Source organism: Lissotriton helveticus, chromosome 2_2 (assembly GCF_964261635.1).
Source record: "Lissotriton helveticus chromosome 2_2, aLisHel1.1, whole genome shotgun sequence".
In the NCBI taxonomy this organism is placed as follows: domain Eukaryota; kingdom Metazoa; phylum Chordata; class Amphibia; order Caudata; family Salamandridae; genus Lissotriton; species Lissotriton helveticus.
Window position 1 is genome coordinate 408,653,205 of NC_136060.1, and position 21,894 is coordinate 408,675,098.

Sequence of the window (21,894 nt, forward strand, 5' to 3'; positions counted from 1 at the left end):
TATAGATTGTCATCAATTCTCTAATGGGTTTATTGCCTATCCAGGTCACAAAAATAAGGCCTGCCTCCAAATTTCTTGCTAGCGCAGCTGTTTTTCCATTTTCAAGGGCCCCAGGTAAGTTTATCATCGAACAAGATTCCCAAATACAGAGATGATGAAATGATGGAACCGTACTGACTTTCATTCTATTCACTGTAAAGGTCATATCTTTATTTTTCTTTGACCCGTAGACAATCGCATGTGTTGTTTCTTGGTTTACCCGAAGGTCCAAATTCGCCATGAAGATGCAGAACTGATCTAGCAATAGTTGTAACCCAATCACAGTTGTAGCTGTGATCTCCTACCATACGGCTATCAACATTAATATCTAAGAGGCTCTTTTCAGGTGCAGTCCTGTAGTAAGAAAAGAAAGGGGCTAGACACAGCCCTGACGTACACCTCTAGCAAGCATAAATGCTTCCGTTGTTGCCCCACCCGGCCCAAACCTCACACTGGCAGTCACTTCTGAGTACAGTTTCCTCAAGAAATTAACAATACTGATCTCTACCCCAATTTAAATCATAATAGCTCAGAGCTTGTATCTATTAACAGAGTTGAAAACCGAACTTAGGTCAATAAATGGTAAATAAATCTTCCCCTTCTTGGCCGACATGTATTTGTTCATTAATAGATATAGATTGAGACATTGCTCAATTGTTCCGAGACCGGAACGAAAGCCAAATTGTAGCTCCGACAGAATATTATTCTCGTCTGCTCAAATTTGCATACTTACAGAAGAATCCTACTACTCTCTTCTACTTTGGTAGTAGAGTTGATTTAATATATCGGACAATATTGCGGATTTGCCTTGGGGCGTTTCTTAAATATTGGCACAATAACTGCATGCAACCATGCTTTAGGGAGGCCCTTACTTATAGATGCGTTCAAAACGGATCACTGATATTATATCGACTACCAAAATATCGAGTACCTAAAATATCGAGGCAAAAATATCGAGGGACATAATATCGAGTTCCTATCTTTACAAAGGTAAGTACAAAAATATCGAGTTTAAAATATCGAGTATTAAAAATATCGACTGTCAAAATATCGTTTTTTTATATGTCTTTAAAATAATTTGAAAAGTATTATAATAATAAATATATTTAATATAAACATTATTAAAATTATTAAAGAAATGTAGCATTATTAAATATTTAATGTAACTTTAAAAAATATATAAAAAATATAATACATATATATATATATAATTACATATTTATATGCCTTTAAATTAAATTACAACTAATATATTAATAAATATATTTAATATAAACATTATTAACATTATTAAATACATGTAACATTATTAAATAATTAATGTAACTTAAAAAAATATATATAAAAAAATTAATACATATATATATATAAATACATATTAATTAATATAACATATATAATACATTTATTGTAGCATAACAAAAGGTTTAAATTTAATGTAAGCACTCCAGTGGGTGCTAAATTAGGGAGATCGTTGGATAGCGTAGGGGTAAAAATTACTATTCCCACTCCAGTGGGTGCAAGAGTAGGGAAAGCGTTGGATAGCGTAGGGGTAAAAATTACTATTCCCACTCCAGTGGGTGCAACAGTAGGGAAAGCGTTGGACAGCGTAGGGGTAAAAATTACTATTCCCACTCCAGTGGGTGCAAGAGTAGGGAAAGCGTTGGATAGCGTAGGGGTAAAAATTACTATTCCCACTCCAGTGGGTGCAACAGTAGGTAAAGCGTTGGATAGCGTAGGGGTAAAAATGACTATTCCCACTCCAGTGGGTGCAACAGTAGGGAAAGCGCTGGATAGGGTAGGGGTGAAAATTACTATTCCCACTCCAGTGGGTGCAACAGTAGGGAAAGCGCTGGATAGCGTAGGGGTTAAAATTACTATTCCCACTCCAAAGAGTGCAACAGTAGGGAAAGCACTGGATAGCGTAGGGGTAAAAAGTACTATTCCCACTCCAGTGGGTGCAACAGTAGGGAAAGCGCTGGATAGCGTAGGGGTTAAAATTACTATTCCCACTCCAAAGAGTGCAACAGTAGGGAAAGCACTGGATAGCGTAGGGGTAAAAATTACTATTCCCACTCCAGTGGGTGCAACAGTAGGGAAAGCGCTGGATAGCGTAGGGGTAAAAATTACTATTCCCACTCCAGTGGGTGCAACAGTAGGGAAAGCGCTGGATAGCGTAGGGGTTAAAATTACTATTCCCACTCCAGTGGGTGCAACAGTAGGGATAGTAAATACTTCATATATATATATAATTAATAGAAATATAAATAGCAATTAAAATTAATTACCAATACCAATTAATTTGTATTACCAATTATATTTTATTTAATTAACAATTAATAATTAATTAACAGTTATAATTAATTTACATATTTAATTAATTATAATTAAATTACTTCCCACCCTATTCCGCTAAAAACCCACAACCCACTACAGAAAATTATTTACTAAAAATTAATTTTTTATCAATTATTCAATTATAATTAATTACCAATTATATTTTATTTAATTAGCAATTATTAATTATTTAACAATTATAATTAATTTACATAATTAATTAATTATAATTAAATTACCTCCCACCCTATTCCCCTATAAACCCACAACCCGCTATATAAAACAATGTACTAAAAAACTTTTTTTTATCAATTAATCAATTAAAATTAATGACCAATTATTTTACAATTATTTACAAATTAATACTTAATTAACAATAATTATTATTGTACATATTTAATTAATTATAATTAAATTACTTCCCACCCTATTCCCCTATAAACCCACAACCCGCTATAGAAAATATTGCACTAAAAATTATTTATCAATTATTCTATTATAATTAATTACCAATTAGATTTTAATTAATTAACATTTATTAATTAATTAACAATTACAATTACATTACATGATTAATTAATTATAATTAAATTACTTCCCACCCTATTCCCCTATAAACCCACAACCCGCTACAGATTTATATTACACAATTATTTAAAAATATTAAAAACTTACCTTATTTTCTATCTAGTCGATATTATGTCTAGTCGATATTTTTGTAGTCTATATTATGTCTGGTCGATATTTTGGCTACTCTATATTTTTTACTCGATATTTTGTCCAAACGATATTTTGGAATCGATATTATGTCTGTTTACCGTTCAAAACATTGGTCAAAATAGGAGTCCACAGGGGCATATTTGCTTTGAAAAGATCATCTGGTATCCCATCTGACCCAGGAGCTTATACTGCCAGACATCTATTAATAGCATCTATGACATCACTCAACTCAGTTTCTAGTCCAATGAATGGTAGACTATGTGTATTGGATGCCAATCAGCCTCTGTCTCAATGGGCAAGGAGCTCTCTGTAGTGACTGGGCCTGAGTATACTTGTATGAAGCGTTTATCCCAAATATCTGAGGAAATCAATGGGTCAAGGCCAGTTTCATGAGTGTTTTAAAAATAATAACGATTTACAGTCTTCCAAAGAAAGTTTGCTCCTTTCAGTTCACTAGCCATAATTAGGGAATGATACGCTTCCTCTTTTGCTACCTTTTTCCGGGCCATTAGCACCTTCCTGCAACTGCACACACATTCAGATATCTAAGGACAGCTTTAGGTGCTACCAGTAGCTGATTATGGGCCTTTGTGCAATTGGAATCAAACCATTTCGCTTTCTCTTTAAAACTGGCATTAGTGGCCGTGAGCATTTCACATGCCTTATCACAAATGTTATCTTAACTTTTTGTTGTGACAGCCCTCCCCCATCATTATGCTTTTCTAGACACCATAAAATCTGGATAAGCTGCTTTCACAAGTTACGAGAGAAATTGGTCCTTATCAATTCTGGGCCAGGTCATGATCACCCTTTTATTGCTATTATGAGCCACTGGGAGTGGATTTTACACTACCGGACTTTCTTTTAAAGAAGGAATTACTAATCATTCTAGGAATGAGTTTATGATCACTGACAGGGGAATCTAATAAAATATGATCTTTAACCCAGGCCTTAACATTTGGGGGAAACAAAATGACATCTATTAAACTAGAACATCCCCTCCCAATATATGTAGGGCTCATGATTGGTTTTACAAACAGAGCCAAAGACAAATCCTGGTCTGTGTATTTCATGAGAAGCAGATTGATTTCCTCTTCATACAGGTTATGACGATAATGGGTAATCAGATCCCCCTCTACGTCCATTAAGCCATAGCACCCTACATTAGATGCTAAACAATGTCTTATATTAAAATTTCCCGTCTGTAAAATCAAGTAGTCATCATTGATACTATTTAAACATCCTTATGTAACAATTTGACTATCACAGTATTGCTGCTGTCAAAAGCATTATTATAGAAACATAAGAGATGTAGTCTACAGAGACTGAAAGTCATACTGTACCTGTTTGATAATGGAGACCTGCACTGCCTCTTCCCATGCTGTACCTGCATTTAAGATGTGTTGTGCACAGCTACTGTTAGGACAGGAATGTCCTCTGCATGTGGTACAGTTGTGTTCCCTAGCTCTGAGCGCCTAATGGCATGTATCAATTCTAATATTATAAAGAGAGAGTCCACACCTTTGAGGCGGGTAATCTCAGTAACCACAGAACCAAACACCCAATACAGCGTTGGAAAGGGCAGTTGCAGCAGAAGGACATAGGCTATGCAGATGGCCACCATATACATTTAAAAAAAATAGTTTTTATTAACTTTTCAAGAAACAGTGGTGTTCATCACAATCATACAGTGCAAGACATACAATTGCACCGTAGGACACCATATACATTTAAAAGGTAAAAGAACCGTGCCAGCAAAGTAGTCCTTTGTAGGCGTGTCTGCGTTGTGCTGTGGGTGTGGGTTGGGGGCGTGACTAACGCTGGGGGCGTGTGGTACGGCCATCACATCGTGGGCTGTGGGCGTGTGCTGGGGGCGTGTGTCACCCCTTCATGCCATGTGAATCGTACATACAAGCGCCAATTACGTTGCTGCGCAGCATCAAGGGGCATGCTGGGGGCGTGAGAAACGCTGGGGGCGTGTGTCCGGCCTTCAAGCCATGTGAACGCAATTGCGCCGCATGAAGGGGCACGCTGGGGGCGTGAGAAACGCTGGGGGCGTGTGCTACGTTCCGCCCTTCATGCCATGTGGGTCGTACATTAATCAGAAGATCGTCTGCTGTGGCCGTGTGCTGGGGGCATTAAAAACGCGTTCAGCTGGAGGCCTGGTAAGTAACATTACTGCAGCCTCTCCTGCGCGCTGTTACTGAACTCTCTCATTCAACGAAATTAGACGCGCCTGCTACCATCAACCAGGGCTCTAGCCGGGCTCAGGCGGCGATTCAGTACACTAATTACACGTGCCTGATAACATCAACCAGGGCTGCATTTGGGCCTCAAGCAGGGGAACACGCGCCTGCTAACATCAAACAAAAAAAAAAACATTGTAAAGTTGTAAATAATTTTGTCCACCCTAAGCGTGGAAGGGTATACTCAGATGTGAGTCCCTTGCTCATTGCACCATCAGGATTCAAGCAAGCCGGGCCGAAGACGCCTGAAATGGCAGAAACCGGTCCCCGGAAGCTTGTTTCCTTCCCAGTGTAAGAATTGGCTTTTGTAGTCTGGTCTGCCCTGTTCCCATGATGCACTGGGCCAGGGACAGACTAATTTGCATACAGCCAGGTTCTGAAACTGGGATGGTGCAATGAGCTAAAAAACGGTGTTGGATCTAGCCCTGATCTCTTGACTGGGTGAGAGTACTCTGCTTAATTCAGAGACTCTGTCCATCACCACCCCTTGTTGTAAATAATTTTGTCCACCCTAAGCGTGGAAGGGTATACTCAGATGTGAGTCCCTTGCTCATTGCACCATCAGGATTCAAGCAAGCCGGGCCGAAGACGCCTGAAATGGCAGAAACCGGTCCCCGGAAGCTTGTTTCCTTCCCAGTGTAAGAATTGGCTTTTGTAGTCTGGTCTGCCCTGTTCCCATGATGCACTGGGCCAGGGACAGACTAATTTGCATACAGCCAGGTTCTGAAACTGGGATGGTGCAATGAGCTAAAAAACGGTGTTGGATCTAGCCCTGATCTCTTGACTGGGTGAGAGTACTCTGCTTAATTCAGAGACTCTGTCCATCACCACCCCTTGTTGTAAATAATTTTGTCCACCCTAAGCGTGGAAGGGTATACTCAGATGTGAGTCCCTTGCTCATTGCACCATCAGGATTCAAGCAAGCCGGGCCGAAGACGCCTGAAATGGCAGAAACCGGTCCCCGGAAGCTTGTTTCCTTCCCAGTGTAAGAATTGACTTTTGTAGTCTGGTCTGCCCTGTTCCCATGATGCACTGGGCCAGGGACAGACTAATTTGCATACAGCCAGGTTCTGAAACTGGGATGGTGCAATGAGCTAAAAAACGGTGTTGGATCTAGCCCTGATCTCTTGACTGGGTGAGAGTACTCTGCTTAATTCAGAGACTCTGTCCATCACCACCCCTTGTTGTAAATAATTGCTAACATCAAACAGGCCTGCATCTGGGCCTCAAGCGGGGGAACACGCAAATGAGCGTGTCTGCGGGGACAATTACTGCAGCCTCTCCTACTCAATGTCACTGAACTCTCTCATTAAACGGATTTACCCGGGGCTGATAACTCTCTCATTCAACGACATTACACGCGCCTGCTAACATCAACCAGGCCTGTAGCCGGGCTCAGGCGGCAGATCACTACACCAATTACACGCGCCTGCAAACATCAACCAGGGCTGCAGCTGGCCCTTCTCTGTCCCTATTCTAATGAAACAAAAAATGTTGTCTACCGCGAGATTTTAAAATAAATTGCCCTTGCCAAATACACACATTACACACATTCTATTTCATACCCGGACAACGTTGGGACGGGTTGCTAGTCTAGTATAAAGGTTTTTGATTTTGGCCTAAGCCTAATATACTGTGTACACAGAGGCCGAGGCATAGCCCTTGACAAGAGAGAAGTGCTGGACTCATCCCCTGACCTGGAAAGGCACACCAAGCATGATCTCATTGCAATGACAGTGGATTACCGCCTCTGTTATGGGTTTAGTACATAGAATGGCGGTGACAACACAATGTGTTTTGTGAATCCATAGTTGTGACCAGACTTTTTTTTATCCGTGCCACTAAAGTAAATACTGCATGTAAAGTTCCTCTTCATGCACTAACCACCCTCATCCCAAACAAATGTTGTGCATGTTACTGTATGTAGCCAGCATGGTCCATAATTGTAATTGGAGGCCTCTAAGATTCAATATGGATGCCCCAGGCCTGGGCCTTTGTACAAGGTGGCGGTGAGCTTGGTTTCCTAGAGAGTAGAAATGCATTGTTGTCATTTCTGAAGCTGAAGGGAGGAGACCTAGACACTGAAGTGGGGAGTTAGGACACATGACTCCTTCAGTAATTCTGCCGAGAAGAGCTGCTGGCTAGTCTTTCTGCAGCACTGCCACCTGGTAAGTGAGGAGAGTGAAGGGTGGGACTGCAGTCTCTGTTGTTCAAGGGGAAAGAGACGCTCTAGGTCAGGGTAGTTCTTTGTCTTTCCTCTGATTATTGTTCAGTGTGGCTGATAGTCAAGAAAGAAAGAGTACACCTCTCTACACCTCTATTGTGGGTATTCTAGGCTGGAGTCACTCTACACAAAGGCTGTCTCTGGAAAAGACCTGAAAGGACACTTGAAAAGAAAAAAACACCTCTAACCCGTTCTCAAAGTGCAAGCAATTAATCTACATCATCTACCTTCTTTTACAGTAAAAAGTGGGATCCACAGGTTGATCTAGTTCCACGTTCTCTGTGACCAAGAAGGGAATGCTCAACTAACTGATGTACATCAAGTGCTTGTAGCACATGATGTGGGGAAGTGGGGAAAAGTTAAAGAGCGTTTCTGCCCATACTTTGCATGACTGTCCTGTAGAGAAGGGAAGCCAGTAGAAATGGCTGAGATCAAAGTGGGAGGGAGGCCATAGAGATAACTGCTTCAGGATGCAAAAGCAAACGAAGCACCACAGGAGGTTTCTCCTCTAGTGAATAGGTAGAGCACAGGTAGCAGCAGCACATGTTAACCTGCACATGCAAATGGTACTACATGGATAGTATTACTGTGAACTTCACAAGCACAGGCACAACAGAGGTACATCAAAGGCAGGATTGTAAGATGCCCTCACACAGAAAAGATTTTGGCATCAATATTGAATTTTCCTTCACTCAACAGGGACAGTATATGGAGCAGCCGCACAAGCTTCCTCAATACAAAATAGGCACTGCAGATGCAACAGAAGGGAATGCTTGCCACACACAGCAAGGACACAGAATTGATGACAATTGTAAAAGCCAACTTCACACATTAGAGGTAGACTGCAGAAAGAAGAAGTTGAAGTGACCATCACAAAACAGGTATAGTAACGAAAGTAAATGTGTAGGCTACCCTCATTCCAAACAGGTACAGCGTAGGTTGCAGTAGTGTGAATCTTGTTCGCAAACAGGTAAGACATGGGAAGTATTCTACATGCCCCCTCACAAAAAAGAGGTATAGAAAAAAAGGCAGTGCAGGCTGTATTACAAAAACATTGGTACAGCACAGCACATGCTTCTGATAGCTACACTCAGTGGTTAAATAATGAGAGACAGAGATGAACACTAAGCGAAATGAACATAAGAAATGAAATAGTACGGGTGCTTTGAATTTTCCAACTGCACAGAGATAACACTCTTAACTTAAACAGTGCCATCTCTCAGGTGCTTTTAGCACTGTTTATATGTGCCTATGGGGAGCCTCAGCTCCTTACCAGAATATGCTCTTCTGTGCAGTTGAATGTACCTCCTGCTGACCAGGAGAGTGCACTTTGACTCACCTGATTCCGGCAGAGGCAATAAATGAGGTTTGGGTTGAGTTATAGAGCATCTATCAGAGTCCTAGGGAAAAACACAAAATATTTGGGAAAGGTAATACCTCGCCTCTGGAAATAGAAATGTTGTATGCTTCAAACTGTCCATTTAAAGAGATGTGACGTGTTCATATTGTATAAGGTTAAAACCCAATGTAGCTGTTTTCGGTACATTAGTCTAAGTCATTTTAGTGTGTTCATCTTTAATAAAGGTCAAATGATCGATGTGCAGTATGGCAGCCCACATAACACACAACAAAAATCCAAGCAGTAGAAATTGAGATATGCAGTTTCAAAGTTTTAGGTAAGTATAGTGCCTAAAGCATTTAGCGCCATTCACAGTCATCTGGGCACGCTAGATTGGGGTAAAATCACATGTTCAGGCTCACTGCGATGGAGCGCAGGCCAGGTACAGTGACCAGATTAGTCCAGCTGAAAAAGTTACCTTCTAAAACTCTGGTGTTATGAGTCAAGAGTTTTCAAATGGTCATCCCTGCAGTGCGTTGAGCAGACTGGGCATTGCAGATGGTTGTCACGATAGCCTGAAGATCCAGTCAGGTGTTGTAGATGGTTGTTGCTGGAGCTTTGTGTTGGTGATCACTGCAGGCTGTAGTTACTGTAGCGCAAGTGAAGATCTCACATTGCTGGTCGTCGCTCTTCTTAGTCACGAAGAGCCCAAAACTTTAGGATTTCACCATTCTTGGCAGAGGACCTCACTCTGAAGTCATCCAAGGGTCCAGAACCTAGGGAGACACCTCTTGGGGATCCGTGACTCATTCTAGCAGAAGCCATTTGGACTCAAGTAGGTCCAGTTGCAACTGGTCAGCAGGGCAGTTGCAGGGAGGCGTCTGGAGCTTGATGCGTCCCCGTAGCTCAGAACAGGAGGCCAGTCAGTTAACTCTTGAAGTCGCTCTGGTGGTCCGGGATTGAGGAGCAGGACTAGGATTCCTCTCTCAGGTAACCGGTAGGCCGTCCTCTAAGTCTTTCACAGGTCTAGAAGTGATCAGATGAGCGGTTCAATAGGTCCAATATTTCAACCAGCATTTGAAGTGGGGACTCCCAACACTACCTCCCTAAACCTAAACTGTTTCTGGAATGTTCCTTTCTCCCCTGCCAAATCTCCGAGCAGTCCAGTGTAACAAAAGACTGGTGTGAAGATCATCGCCCTGTATGCTGGAGGCAGTATTTCGAAATCTAAGAGGGACAGCAAACTGCTCAGCCACAACCATCCTGGCAGAGATGGCCATCCTACCAACACAAGTATCTCTTTGTCTCACTATCTGGGAGGAAGATCAAAGGCCTACTGTCATCTATGCACAGTCATGTGACCCAGGACACAGGCAGCAAGCACTTTCTTAAAAGAGGCGTTTCAGAATCATAACTTAAAATCCACTTTTACCATTTAAAGTGGGTTTTAAATTACAATTCAGGGTAATAGGTCACCAAGGGTGTAATTTACCCATATACTCTTTTGAATTTAAAGTAGATTATCTGTCCCAATGGTGTCAGTTAGAGTTAAATATGAAGCATTTGTGTACAATCAATTATCATAATACTTAATTAAATGAAACAGGCGTACACAATACTCAAGTCATCAAAAAAGAGTTCTGCATTTCTTGCTAATGATAAAGGGTGCATAACAGAAGAAATCTAAATACATTCAAGAGTCAATACCACAAATCCATAGGTCAATGTATGGCAAGTTCCTTCTTGTTTGATTAACACCAGCCCAATATATAGATTAATTGATTTGAGGATGAAGTGATTGAAGGATGAAGATCCAGGGAAAAAGAATTGGACTTTGCATCAACGTTTTGGTCTCCAATGTCAGTAGTACGCGAGACCATCCTCAGGACTGTGATGGGTAATGGAATATAAAGATGACCCCATAGAAACTAATAAAACTAATAAAGATATGAAACAATTACTTACAAAAGTACGCCTGTATTTTTTAAAGTGCCCGTGACATGGCAAGTTTGTGCAGTTCACATGTGTTACACTGCAAACAAACAAGGTGCGATGGTGGCTTTTAAATGAACAACTAACTAAAAGTGAACCATACTCTCAAGAGAAAAAAACAAAAGTTATTCTGCAGCTAAAACCAACCCTTAAACCAGTTGATACCCAATCTCACAAGGGGTTATTGGGTTGCCCTTTTTCTTTCTTAATTCTAAATGTTAAAACACCACCCACATATACACAGCACAGTTGGCTATTATGGCAGAACACCTACATATCAATCTGTCAGAAAAAAATATATTGATTTGCTATTATACCATGAAACGAATAATATGCTGGTGTTTTATTTTCAAACATAAGCATTTTGATGGACTAATAATTGACACATGAAAAATAAAATAGAAACAGTATCAAATACTGCTTCCATTGTGGCAGAGATATCTGTCTTTTGTGAATCCTGTCCTTTTAATTGGCAAGTACATTATTTGCTATTTTAATAACTTGACTAGGAGCACTTTTTATCTTGTTACTGTATCATTCTTAATAGTTAAGGATTAGACATTCATTCAAGTACCTAAATACAGTTCACTGACAGAATATTGATGTAAAAAAGATTTTTCTTTCGGCACTTTATTTCATTTTGCTGTAACGCGTTTCGGCATTGCTGCCTTGGTCACACACAGAGCGTCAGTTACTCATTGTTTAAAAAACCCCGGAACCTCTGGTCACATGGTATTCAATTTCAATTGCCACTGAAAACAGACTTTCACTCTATCTCTCATCGAGTGATTTCATACTTCATCAAATATTCCAATGTTTAAATTATTTACATGATTACATTCATTTTGTTAGCCTCACAAAGTGAATTCCAAATTATAATTAGCAAAGTCTGTATGATTCAGCTCCTATTAGTCTTATAGAGGACTTTGGTCATTTCATAGTCAAAAGTGCAAAGGCATAATAAAAATCACATTAATTTTGTTTAAACCCCCTGTCTTAATACATTTGCTACATTAAAACAATTCTTGTCTATGCACAGATGCAAATTACCTTTTGACCAAGTGACAATCTAAATGCAAGTGCACTTATTTATCACTGTAATTAATTATCATGAAGTCGATATCGGCCTAGTGGCTAATTCTGCAAGCGCAAATATAACTATCACAGTTAAATATATGAATAAATTCTAAAAGAGTTTGTCATATTGCTCTTGATTCCTATCTTCAACTGAGCTACTTTATTTCGCCCACATTTGTTATACGATTGTCAGGGGGCATTTCAAAATCATGCTCTAATCATTTTGCTACTTTATTGGCTTAATGTGATTAAAGAATTTTCAACATTACACTTCAATTGTATACTTTTTGCCTCAGCAGCATTTCTTACCAGTAACCTGTGGTTCCCTTAGTAAGTTAAAACTAATTATATAGTATTTAACAACTAATTACAAAGTAAGTCAAATTAATTTACTCCCCACACTTTACCTTTATAAAAGTAAAACCCACACACAAAAAATATAATCAAATACCCTAATTAAATATCAATTAATTAATTAATATTAATGATCAACTAATTATCATTTAATTAAACATAAATTACTTCCCACCCTTTACCCCGATAAATGTTAAAGGGTTTGTAAAGTGCATAGCTGCCCCAGCAAAGAGGCGTCCCAGCGCTGATCTCAAGGCAGACAGTAAAACAGGGTGACCACAGAGAGAGTCAATGAAGTTAGTTCCGAAAGAGATAGGTTTTTATAGCCTTCTGGAAGCACAAATGAATCCCACAACCCGCACCTATAATTAATTACATAATTTCCATAATTAATTTTCAATCAATTAAATAATATAAATGAACAACTAATTAATAATAAATCAAAAATAACTTCACACCCTTTACCCGATAAACCCCACAACCTGCACATGAAATAAATTACACAATTAACATATTAAAGTATTAATTAATTAATTAACATTAACAAATAATTGTTATTTAATTACAAATAAAGTACTTCCCACCCTTTACCCCCAATAAATCCCACAATTTCTCCATTTATTGCTATAATTTGTAAATTTGATCAGCCAGGCCAACACATTTCGTCCATTCGGATTTCATCAGAGTTAGTCATTTTGCGCCACACTCATTGATTTCTCCTCTCTGTAGTAGATACCTCTATTTTGCGTTGTTTCTTATGTTCATCTAATGATCCAAGAAAATAAACAGTATCTTCCTCATACACCAATATCCAAATAAGTTATTATTCCTTCAAGGTGTGTTTCTTCATCAAAAAAGAATTCCTCCTATAATTATTTGCAACAAAGAGTCCATCTTGCCGCTAAGATTAGTATTCCCTGGACATCAGCATAGTCACCTCCTCCGTCTTCATGGTTCAGGTATCCCATTACATTTTTTGTACCTGCAAAGAAGTAGATGTTCTGGGCTCTGAGGCAGAATCTTAAGTAATGGACTACTCTGGGAGCTCCCCTCAGGACAGACTGTAAAAGCATAGGTCTATTAATTCAATTTTATTGAACGATGTGTTGCAAAAGCAAACATATATCCCAATTTCCCTCATCTTCTTGAGGGGGCGAGGGGAGTGCCCTCTAGAGATTCTCTTCTTAAGGACTGAGTTGAGGTGACATTCTGTAATGTGAGCGAAACACACAGTGAGACTATAAACAAGCATTGTGCCATCCAGTAACACTCAAACTAGTTTTCAATGATGTGCCATTCGGTCACTTGGATGATGTAGTGGGGTGGATAGTAGTGGTATGGAAAGTGCATGGACCCCACTCAGAATACAGCATACCTTTCAGGAGGGGTGGGGGGGGGGGCTTAAACTTTCGTTACGCGACTGCTGGAAACATGCAGGTTTTGGAAAGTTCCCTTGGTAGAGAAAGCATGGGGTATTATCGGGAAAACCGGAAGAGGGAATTTCAGAATGACACTCTAGGAATAAAAGAGGATACTCTTTCTAGCACCATCTTTTCTTAATTATTTTCTAATTATTGATTCTTTGACAGGCAAACTGTAAGCTCATTGATATTTCTAAAAGTTGTAATATCATTGCGAAGGACTGTTTATCGTGACAAAAGCCCAGGAGTTTGTGCAGCAAAGAAACCAGGTTTAAACTGCAAAACCACTGGAGAGAAAAACTCTAGGAGAAAATGTCTACTGAACTACCCAGACAGGCAACAATATCTGAGATGTAATGTTTGCACCAATCAAGTAGAATTCCTAAACCTGCTGCATGTGTCCTAAACTTTAGGCATGATCTAAAGTGGCCTATAAAGGGTTAAGGTGATAAATAAGGTAAGCCTGACAAAAGCAAAGACATTTGCTATTAACCCTATGCTATCTGGAGTCTTTTTTGGCTCCATCCATCACAGTCATGGTTGTTTCTGACAAGTCTGGATGTGCATACATTAGTTTTTCAGGAGGTACCTCAGCGTGGAGGAATGTAGAGATCTTTCCTTCTACTGAACTGGGATATCTGGCACCTGAGAAAAAACAGGAATTTGTTGCTCGACAGCAGGACTAGATTAGGATTTCAAATATAAAGTGCAGTGCAGCTAGGCAACTTTGAAAGTAGCTTATGTAAACAGTTTTCATAAGCAGCAGTAAGTGGCAAGCGAACTGAGCAAGCCCAACTTTCTCTAGGAAATACAAGGGCTGGCAAAACCAATAGATCAGGCATTGGCTGCCAGCCATTTGGCTTTGCCAATACATGTTTTGCTTGTCTTGGTTTTTTACAAAGATTTTTTGTTCGACAAGCTGCCTCTACAATGTAGATAAATATTAGTTAAAACAAAAATATTTGTTGGTCTTAAAATGTACACATTGCCAAGGTAGTCCCAGACACTGATGGGAACTATTTTGAGTGTGAATGTGATCCTAGTGAAAGGGCAGAATTTAATCACTTACAGTGAAGTCAGCAAATGGCTGAAGTGAACTGACCCTTTGACATATGCTGTATGCTACAGTGGGTGGAAGAAAAATATGGATAGCACAAAAACAAACAGATGGAATGAGTCTGAATTGGACAATAAATAGGCCCAGGCACCAAAATAAAATTGGCTTTTATTAGCAAACCAGAAAGCATAAAATGTGACCCACGTTTGCAAATCAGGTCAGTTTTGAACTTCTAAAGAAACGCTGTATAGGTGTTTTGCATGGTATGTGAGACAACATGGACTTGTGTCTGCAGGCAATGCTTTTGTTAATATCAGGGAAAACAACAGTAAAAACCTTCTCACCTGTTTAAAAAACAAGCCCACAAACTGCTTAAAAAACAGGCCACCCTCTGACCGGTCAGAACAGCCCTTCGGGCACTGCCTGATTGCCCTATAGATCAGACAGACTGTGTAAATGGATGAAGAGGGCTTGCAGAATGACCCTATAAGTATATATATTACACCATTTTCAATTCAATTGGCTAGAAATCCACTGGAGTCACAGGTAGTACTTAAGGGACACTCGTGCCCTTTTTCAATACCTTAAAAAAAAAACATTCCGATCCCGTCCGGAAATCCCTCTGTACGGCTCAGATCCAAATGGCTTTCCAGACAAAACGTGCTCTGGGCGTCCGAGCGAGCCAGTACGATGCGTCCTTAAGCAGACAAACTCGATTTGCTCAGACTTCCATTAAAGTCTATGGGAGCCTGCGTACAGACGCGTACCGAGGCTCCCATCACAGAAAATGGGTGGGTGGGGAAAAGCATACACCCTGTGGTGTGCACCCCATGGTGCACACCATACTGGGCATGCTTGGATAGGGGGGAACCCATGAGCAAACCCCTGTCACCGAATCAGAGGGCCCCAGGCGAACGGGGTACTGCTACGGCCCCCAAAGAACGCTTCCCGGATCTTTTTCCAGTCGGAGGTTCCGACTCGATCCGGCTGATCGCCGCATGCATCGTACTTGGTCACGCAGAAATCGGACCTATTGCGCTGCACGAATCGACTATTTTGTAGTCGTCTAGAGGGCTTCGCTGACAGGTACGAGTTCCTCGGAGCGCGAGGCGATTTTCACCTCACACTTGCTCGCACAAATAGTGGTACGAGTCGTACAGTCGTACAGAAACCGGGGCTACGAATTGGACTTGCTCGCTACGGATCCCATTCGGAGCCCTTCCGAGCAAGATCGGAATCGGGCCCAAAGTGTGTTAAGTAAGCCCAGCAGTCTGCAAGAGTGTTGAGAGGTTCCGTCCCATGTAATGCTTGGGAACGAGGTTGTCAACATTGGCCCCATGTCGAGCACCATAATAATTAAGCAGCACTGTAACAATTTTCGTAAATCATTCCTGTGTTTTCCGCATTTACTAATGTTCATTGTTATTTGAAATGTACATCTCTAGAAAACTCAGAAGTCCTGTTAAAATGTCTATCAATGTTACAGTGTAGAACTAAAATCTGGCACAGTGTATGTAATAACATTAGAAAGGAGTGTTATATTCTTTTTATGGTTTTATATTTCCCGTTAACTTTTTCACTGAAGAGTTATTGCTAGCTTGTACATGTTTCTTCCTCATTCCCAAACCCCCCTTCCTCCTCCCTTGGTTTCTCCATCTTCTGTGAGCTTGCTTTAGAATGTTTAGATTGTTGGTATTCAGTGAGCTTCTGTGGCGGTGAGCGGAGACTAGAAATAAACTCCTGAACTTACTTTTTGCTTCCTGAGTAATTTTATCACTGGCGACGAGGATGGGATGGATAATTTAAAATACAAATCAATTCAATGAATTGTTAAAAATCAATGAACGACAAACCGAAAAAAAACTACATTAAGGGAGGTGAGATCTGTTTGTGGATTTTATTCATGACATGATTCTTAATAGTTCACTCTAAGTAAAACAGCACAACAGTGTTTGAACTATTTTCATTCTATATTGGTTTGACATTCTAACCTCTAATTGCAGGTTCTGTTATCAAAACTGTATGGACCGGAAGCAAAGTTCACTTTCACATCTCATTCAGCAGGAGAGCATACCATATGTATGCAATCTAACTCCACCAGACTCATGGTGTTCGGGGGAAGCAGACTGGTATGTACAATTGTCAGCATTTTTCTTAAAATCGCTTGGAAAACTTAACTAAACTGTCAAGGGAGGTGTACAGAGCTATTGGAAGTTATGGTGCAAACTGCGAGTTTAGTTGAACAAAAGCAAAGGTGAATAGTGAATCAATGGACTTGTTTATTGAAGGCCTGGGCAGTGGATAATTATAAGGTTGCTAATTCGGTACAGTTTTCTAACATTGTATGAACCGTTGGGCATGGAACAGTATGCATATGTTGGACCTGACATCCCTGGTGTGGCTTCCTCCATCTTTTTGTCTTCAACCCTCCTGTTATTGCTGACTTTGTTTTGGTTGGCCTTAGGACTCTGCACACTTTACAATGGCTAACCAGTGCTAAAGCGCTGGTGCTCTCTCCTTAACATATGGTAACATTGGCTTCCACCCAATTGACACCTTAAATGTACTTGAAAATCCCTAGTGAAGTGGTGCTACATGTGCCCAGGGCCTGTAAGTTAAATTCTGCAAATTGGCCTGCACTACTGACTGTGCCACCCACTTAAGTAGCCCTTTAAACATGCCTCAGGCCTGTCATTGCAGCCTGTAGGTACAGTTTAAACTGCCATTTTGACCTGACAAAATAAACCTCCTGCAAGGCACAACACATCCTTTTTAGTACATATAAGTCTAGGTTAGGCTCTAAACAGTCCATTGGGCAGAGTGCAGTTTATTTAAGACGTTGGACATATACTTTTCATTTTTACATGTCCTGTTATTGAAAAACTCTTACATTTGTTTTTCAATACTGCAAGGTCTGCCTCTCCCACAGGATAACATTAGGTTTCCTTATTATATTTAATAAGTGATAACTTTCAATTGGGAGTAGGTAGGAAAATCAAATTGAGTCTCTAATGAATTGTAATATAAGACTCTATTTAATGGTAAAATTTGATTTTAAGTCACAATTTTGAAAATGCCACTTTCCTATATTTGGCATTTTCTTGTCCTAACCATTAAGTGCCTGCAGCCTATATCCTGGGTCTCATGACTAGGTGTAGCTGGCAGCTGGTCTTTTTTGTATTACTCCCAGACATTGAGACAAAGGAGGAATAGGTGTTGGCAGGATGGATCATCTTTGACTTAATAGGGGAGCGGAGCTGTCACCTATCACATGTGCACATAGTTCAAGTTCAAGAATTTGTATAGCGCACTACTCACCCAAAGGGTCTCAAGGCGCTTGAGGGAGGGGGGTGCTTTACTTATCGAATATCCATGTTTTTAGTTGCTTTCTGAAGGAGAGGTGGTTCTGTGTAAGGCGGAGGTGGGAGGGGATAGAATTCCAGGTTTTGGCCGCTAAGTAGGAGAAGGATCTTCCCCCCACGGTGGATCTATGGATGCGCGGAACTGCGGCGAGGGCTTGATTGGATGATCGTAGTTGGCGTGAGGGGGTATAGAAGGACATTCGTGTGTTGAGGCATTCTGGTCCTAGGTCGTAGAGGGCTCTGTGTGCGTGGGTGAGGAGACGGAACGTTATTCTCTTGTTGACGAGGAGCCAATGGAGGTCTTTCAGGTGGCCGGAAATGTGAGCTTGTCGAGGGATGTCCAATATGAGTCTGGCTGAGGCGTTTTGGATGCGTTGGAGTTTTTTCTGCAGTTTGGCTGTGGTTCCGGTCGTAAGGGGTGTTTCCGTAGTCTAGTCGGCTTGTGACCAGTGCGTGAGTGACCGTCTTTCTTGTTTCGGTGGGGATCCATCGGAAGATTTTTTTGAGCATGCGTAGGATGTTGAAGCAAGATGATGAGACGGCGTTGGCTTGTTTGGTCATCGAGAGGGAGGAGTCTAGGATGAAGCCTAGGTTACGTGCGTGATCCGTAGGTATGGTTGCGGTTCCAGGGGCCGGTGGCCACCATGAGTCGTCCCAGGCAGAGGGGGATGACCCTAAGATGAGGACTTCCGTTTTGTCCGAGTTTAGTTTTAAACGGCTGTTCATCATCCACTCGGCTACTTCTTTCATTCCTTCGTGTAAGTTGGTTTTGGCGGTGTTAGGGTCTTTGGTGAGGGAGAGGATCAGCTGGGTGTCGTCTGCGTAGGAGATGTTGTTGAGGTTGTGTTGGCGAAAAGACTCTGCCTCAGTACACTCACAAAGGGTTTCACACTGTTCGTTGGTGTACCCCAGACAAACTAGGGACAGGGTAAGGAGGAAGGAAATTTCAGACACCTCTGTAAGTAGAGGACTCTAGAAGCTTCTCCCACTTCAAAGTGAGCCCCAGATATAAATAATGGACCCACAGACCCAACTCTTAAGATCACTTCCTCATGCAGTCCTGAGTCCTGTACCACATATAATTAGCCCAGTCCTTTTTGATTACATATATTATATATATATATTTGATGACCTCTGACCCTGTTTACCAGGCAGGTCGCTCCCCTCACCGCCACGCAGCCCCCTGTGTGACCACTGACCGCTGCTGCATTGTGTCTGCCTGCGTTAAGAGTGACTGTGCCCTCCTTCTCTTCTGTACCCACGAGTGAGTGATTCTCCCCCACTGTACCTGTGTATGTTGCTGCCTTGATTGTTCCCCTTTCCTTTGGTGCCCAGATTGTGTCCCTTTTTTTCTTCTGTCATTCCCCGCATCTCCCCCTCGCCGCCCGTTTCCCGCCGCCGCGTCCCGTAGCTCCGCCCCTCTCGCACCCTATTGGCCGCCGTGTCCCATACCTCCGCCCCCCTCACACCCTATTGGCTGCCCCGCTCCCACCTCCCAGCTGCTCCTCCCTCCCTCTCCCACTCATATGGAGGCCGCGCAGCGGGCGCGCTGCTGGCGCGCCGAAGGCGCGCCTAAGGCAAGCCCGTCTGCGCCCGTCCGCGCCCAGCGCCAGGACCCCTGTCTCCCGCAGACACCAGCCCACCCGCCGGACCTACGACGCCACCGAACTCTACGCACTCAACGCCGGCCGAATCCCGGGCTGCTATCGAGCACCCCGAGACGCACCCACAGACCTTCTGCTGCCACTCCTGCAAGTTCACCTGCATCCGGACCTGCACTACACCAGCACCAAGCACCAGCAGCAACCACCTCAAGTGCATCCTGCTCAACACCCGCTCCATCCACAGACATGCCGTCGAGCTCTGGAACCTGCTCGACACCACAGCCCCAGACGTCGCCTTCCTCACGGAAACCTGGATGAACGCCTCCTCAGCGCCCGACATCGCCATCGCCATCCCGGACGGCTACAAGATCATCCGGAGGGACCGCGCCAACCAGACAGGAGGAGGCATCGCCATCATCCACAGGAACACCATCCGCATCACGACCAACACCGACGACACCCTCGCACCCGCCGAACACCTGCACTTCCAGATCCACATCAACCCCAAGACCACCCTCAGAGGCACCCTCATCTACAGTCCCCCAGGACCACGCACACAATTCAGCGAAGACATCGCCGACTTCATCAGCCCGCACGCCCTCCTCTCCACTGACTACATCCTCCTCGGGGACCTCAACTTCCACCTGGAGAACAACAACGACCGCAACACCACCACCCTGCTGGACAACCTCGCCAACCTCGGTCTCAAGCAGCTGGTGACCACCCCCACCCACTACGCCGGACACACACTCAACCCCGTGTTCTCATCCAGCAAGGACATCACCTTCAGCCACGCCACCGGACTCCACTGGACGGACTACAGCTGCATCCATTTCAGCTTCAGAAGTACCATGATCCACCACCACCAACAACAAGTGGCACGCAGAAGCTGGAACAAGATTACAGCCGACCAGCTCGCGAACTCCCTGAGCATGAACCCTCCCACCAGCGCAACTAACCCAAGCCAGGCGGCCACCAACCTCACGAAGTGGATCAGCAACTGGGCAGACGACCTCGCCCCTCTGAAGACCCCGCCTAGCAGACCCAGCAGCAAGAAAGCCCCATGGTTCACCGACGAACTCAAGAGCTCCAAGAAGAACTGCCGAGCACTCGAGAAAGCCTGGCGCAGAGACCCAACACCGAACAACATGACTGCCCTCAAGCTCGCCACCCGAAAACACCACCAACTGATCCACGCCACCAAGAAAACTGCATTCAAGGAACGACTGGACAACAACGCACACAACAGCAAGGAACTCTTCAACATCGTTAATGAGCTCTCCAACTCCAACGCCGGAAACAACGACATCACCCCTTCGCAAGACCTCTGCAACTCCCTCGCCTCCTACTTCCACAACAAGATCGCAGACATACACAACAGCTTCAGCACAAAACCGACGCCCCCCACGACTGAACCACCGCCCCCCACCACCACCCTCCGCGCCTGGACCCCGATCAGCACCGAAGACACCATCCGCACGATGAACTCCATCCATTCCGGATCTCCGACCGACCCCTGCCCTCACCACGTCTTCAACAAGGCCGACGCTGTCATCGCACCCCACCTGCGGGACATCATCAACACCTCCTTCAACACCGCTACCTTCCCGGAGAGCTGGAAGCACGCCGAACTCAGCGCTCTACTAAAGAAGCCATCAGCCGACCCCACCGACCTCAAGAACTACCGCCCCATCTTGCTGCTCCCGTTTCCTGCAAAAGTCATCGAGAAGAATGTCAACAAGCAGCTGGCCGCCTTCCTCGAGACGAACGGATCCCTCGACCTCTCGCAGTCTGGCTTCCGGGCCAACCACAGCACCGAGACCGCCCTGATCGCAGCCACCGATGACATCCGAGCCCTGCTCGACAACGGAGAAACAGCGGCACTCATCCTCCTAGACCTCTCCGCGGCCTTCGACACTGTCTGCCACCGTACCCTAGTGCGGCGCCTCAGCAACGTCGGAATCCAGGAGAAGGCACTGGAATGGATCATCTCGGTCCTCGCCGGAAGGACACAGAGAGTCCGCCTCCCCCCGTTCAGATCAGAAGCCACCGAAGTCATCTGCGGCGTTCCCCAAGGCTCCTCGCTCAGCCCAACCCTCTTCAACGTCTACATGAGCCCCCT

The 21,894-nt window shown here is 43.2% G+C and overlaps 1 protein-coding gene across 1 annotated transcript in view; it reads left to right on the forward strand.

The window, feature by feature from the left end:
* LOC144821860 (transmembrane emp24 domain-containing protein 11-like) overlaps window positions 1-21,894 on the forward strand; it is a 126,028-nt gene that overhangs the window by 58,591 nt on the left and 45,543 nt on the right. Inside the window, exon 3 of the mRNA XM_078679012.1 lies at window positions 16,810-16,935. Within this exon, the coding sequence (XP_078535138.1) occupies window positions 16,810-16,935 (126 nt within the window). The remainder of the gene's footprint in view (window positions 1-16,809; window positions 16,936-21,894) is intronic.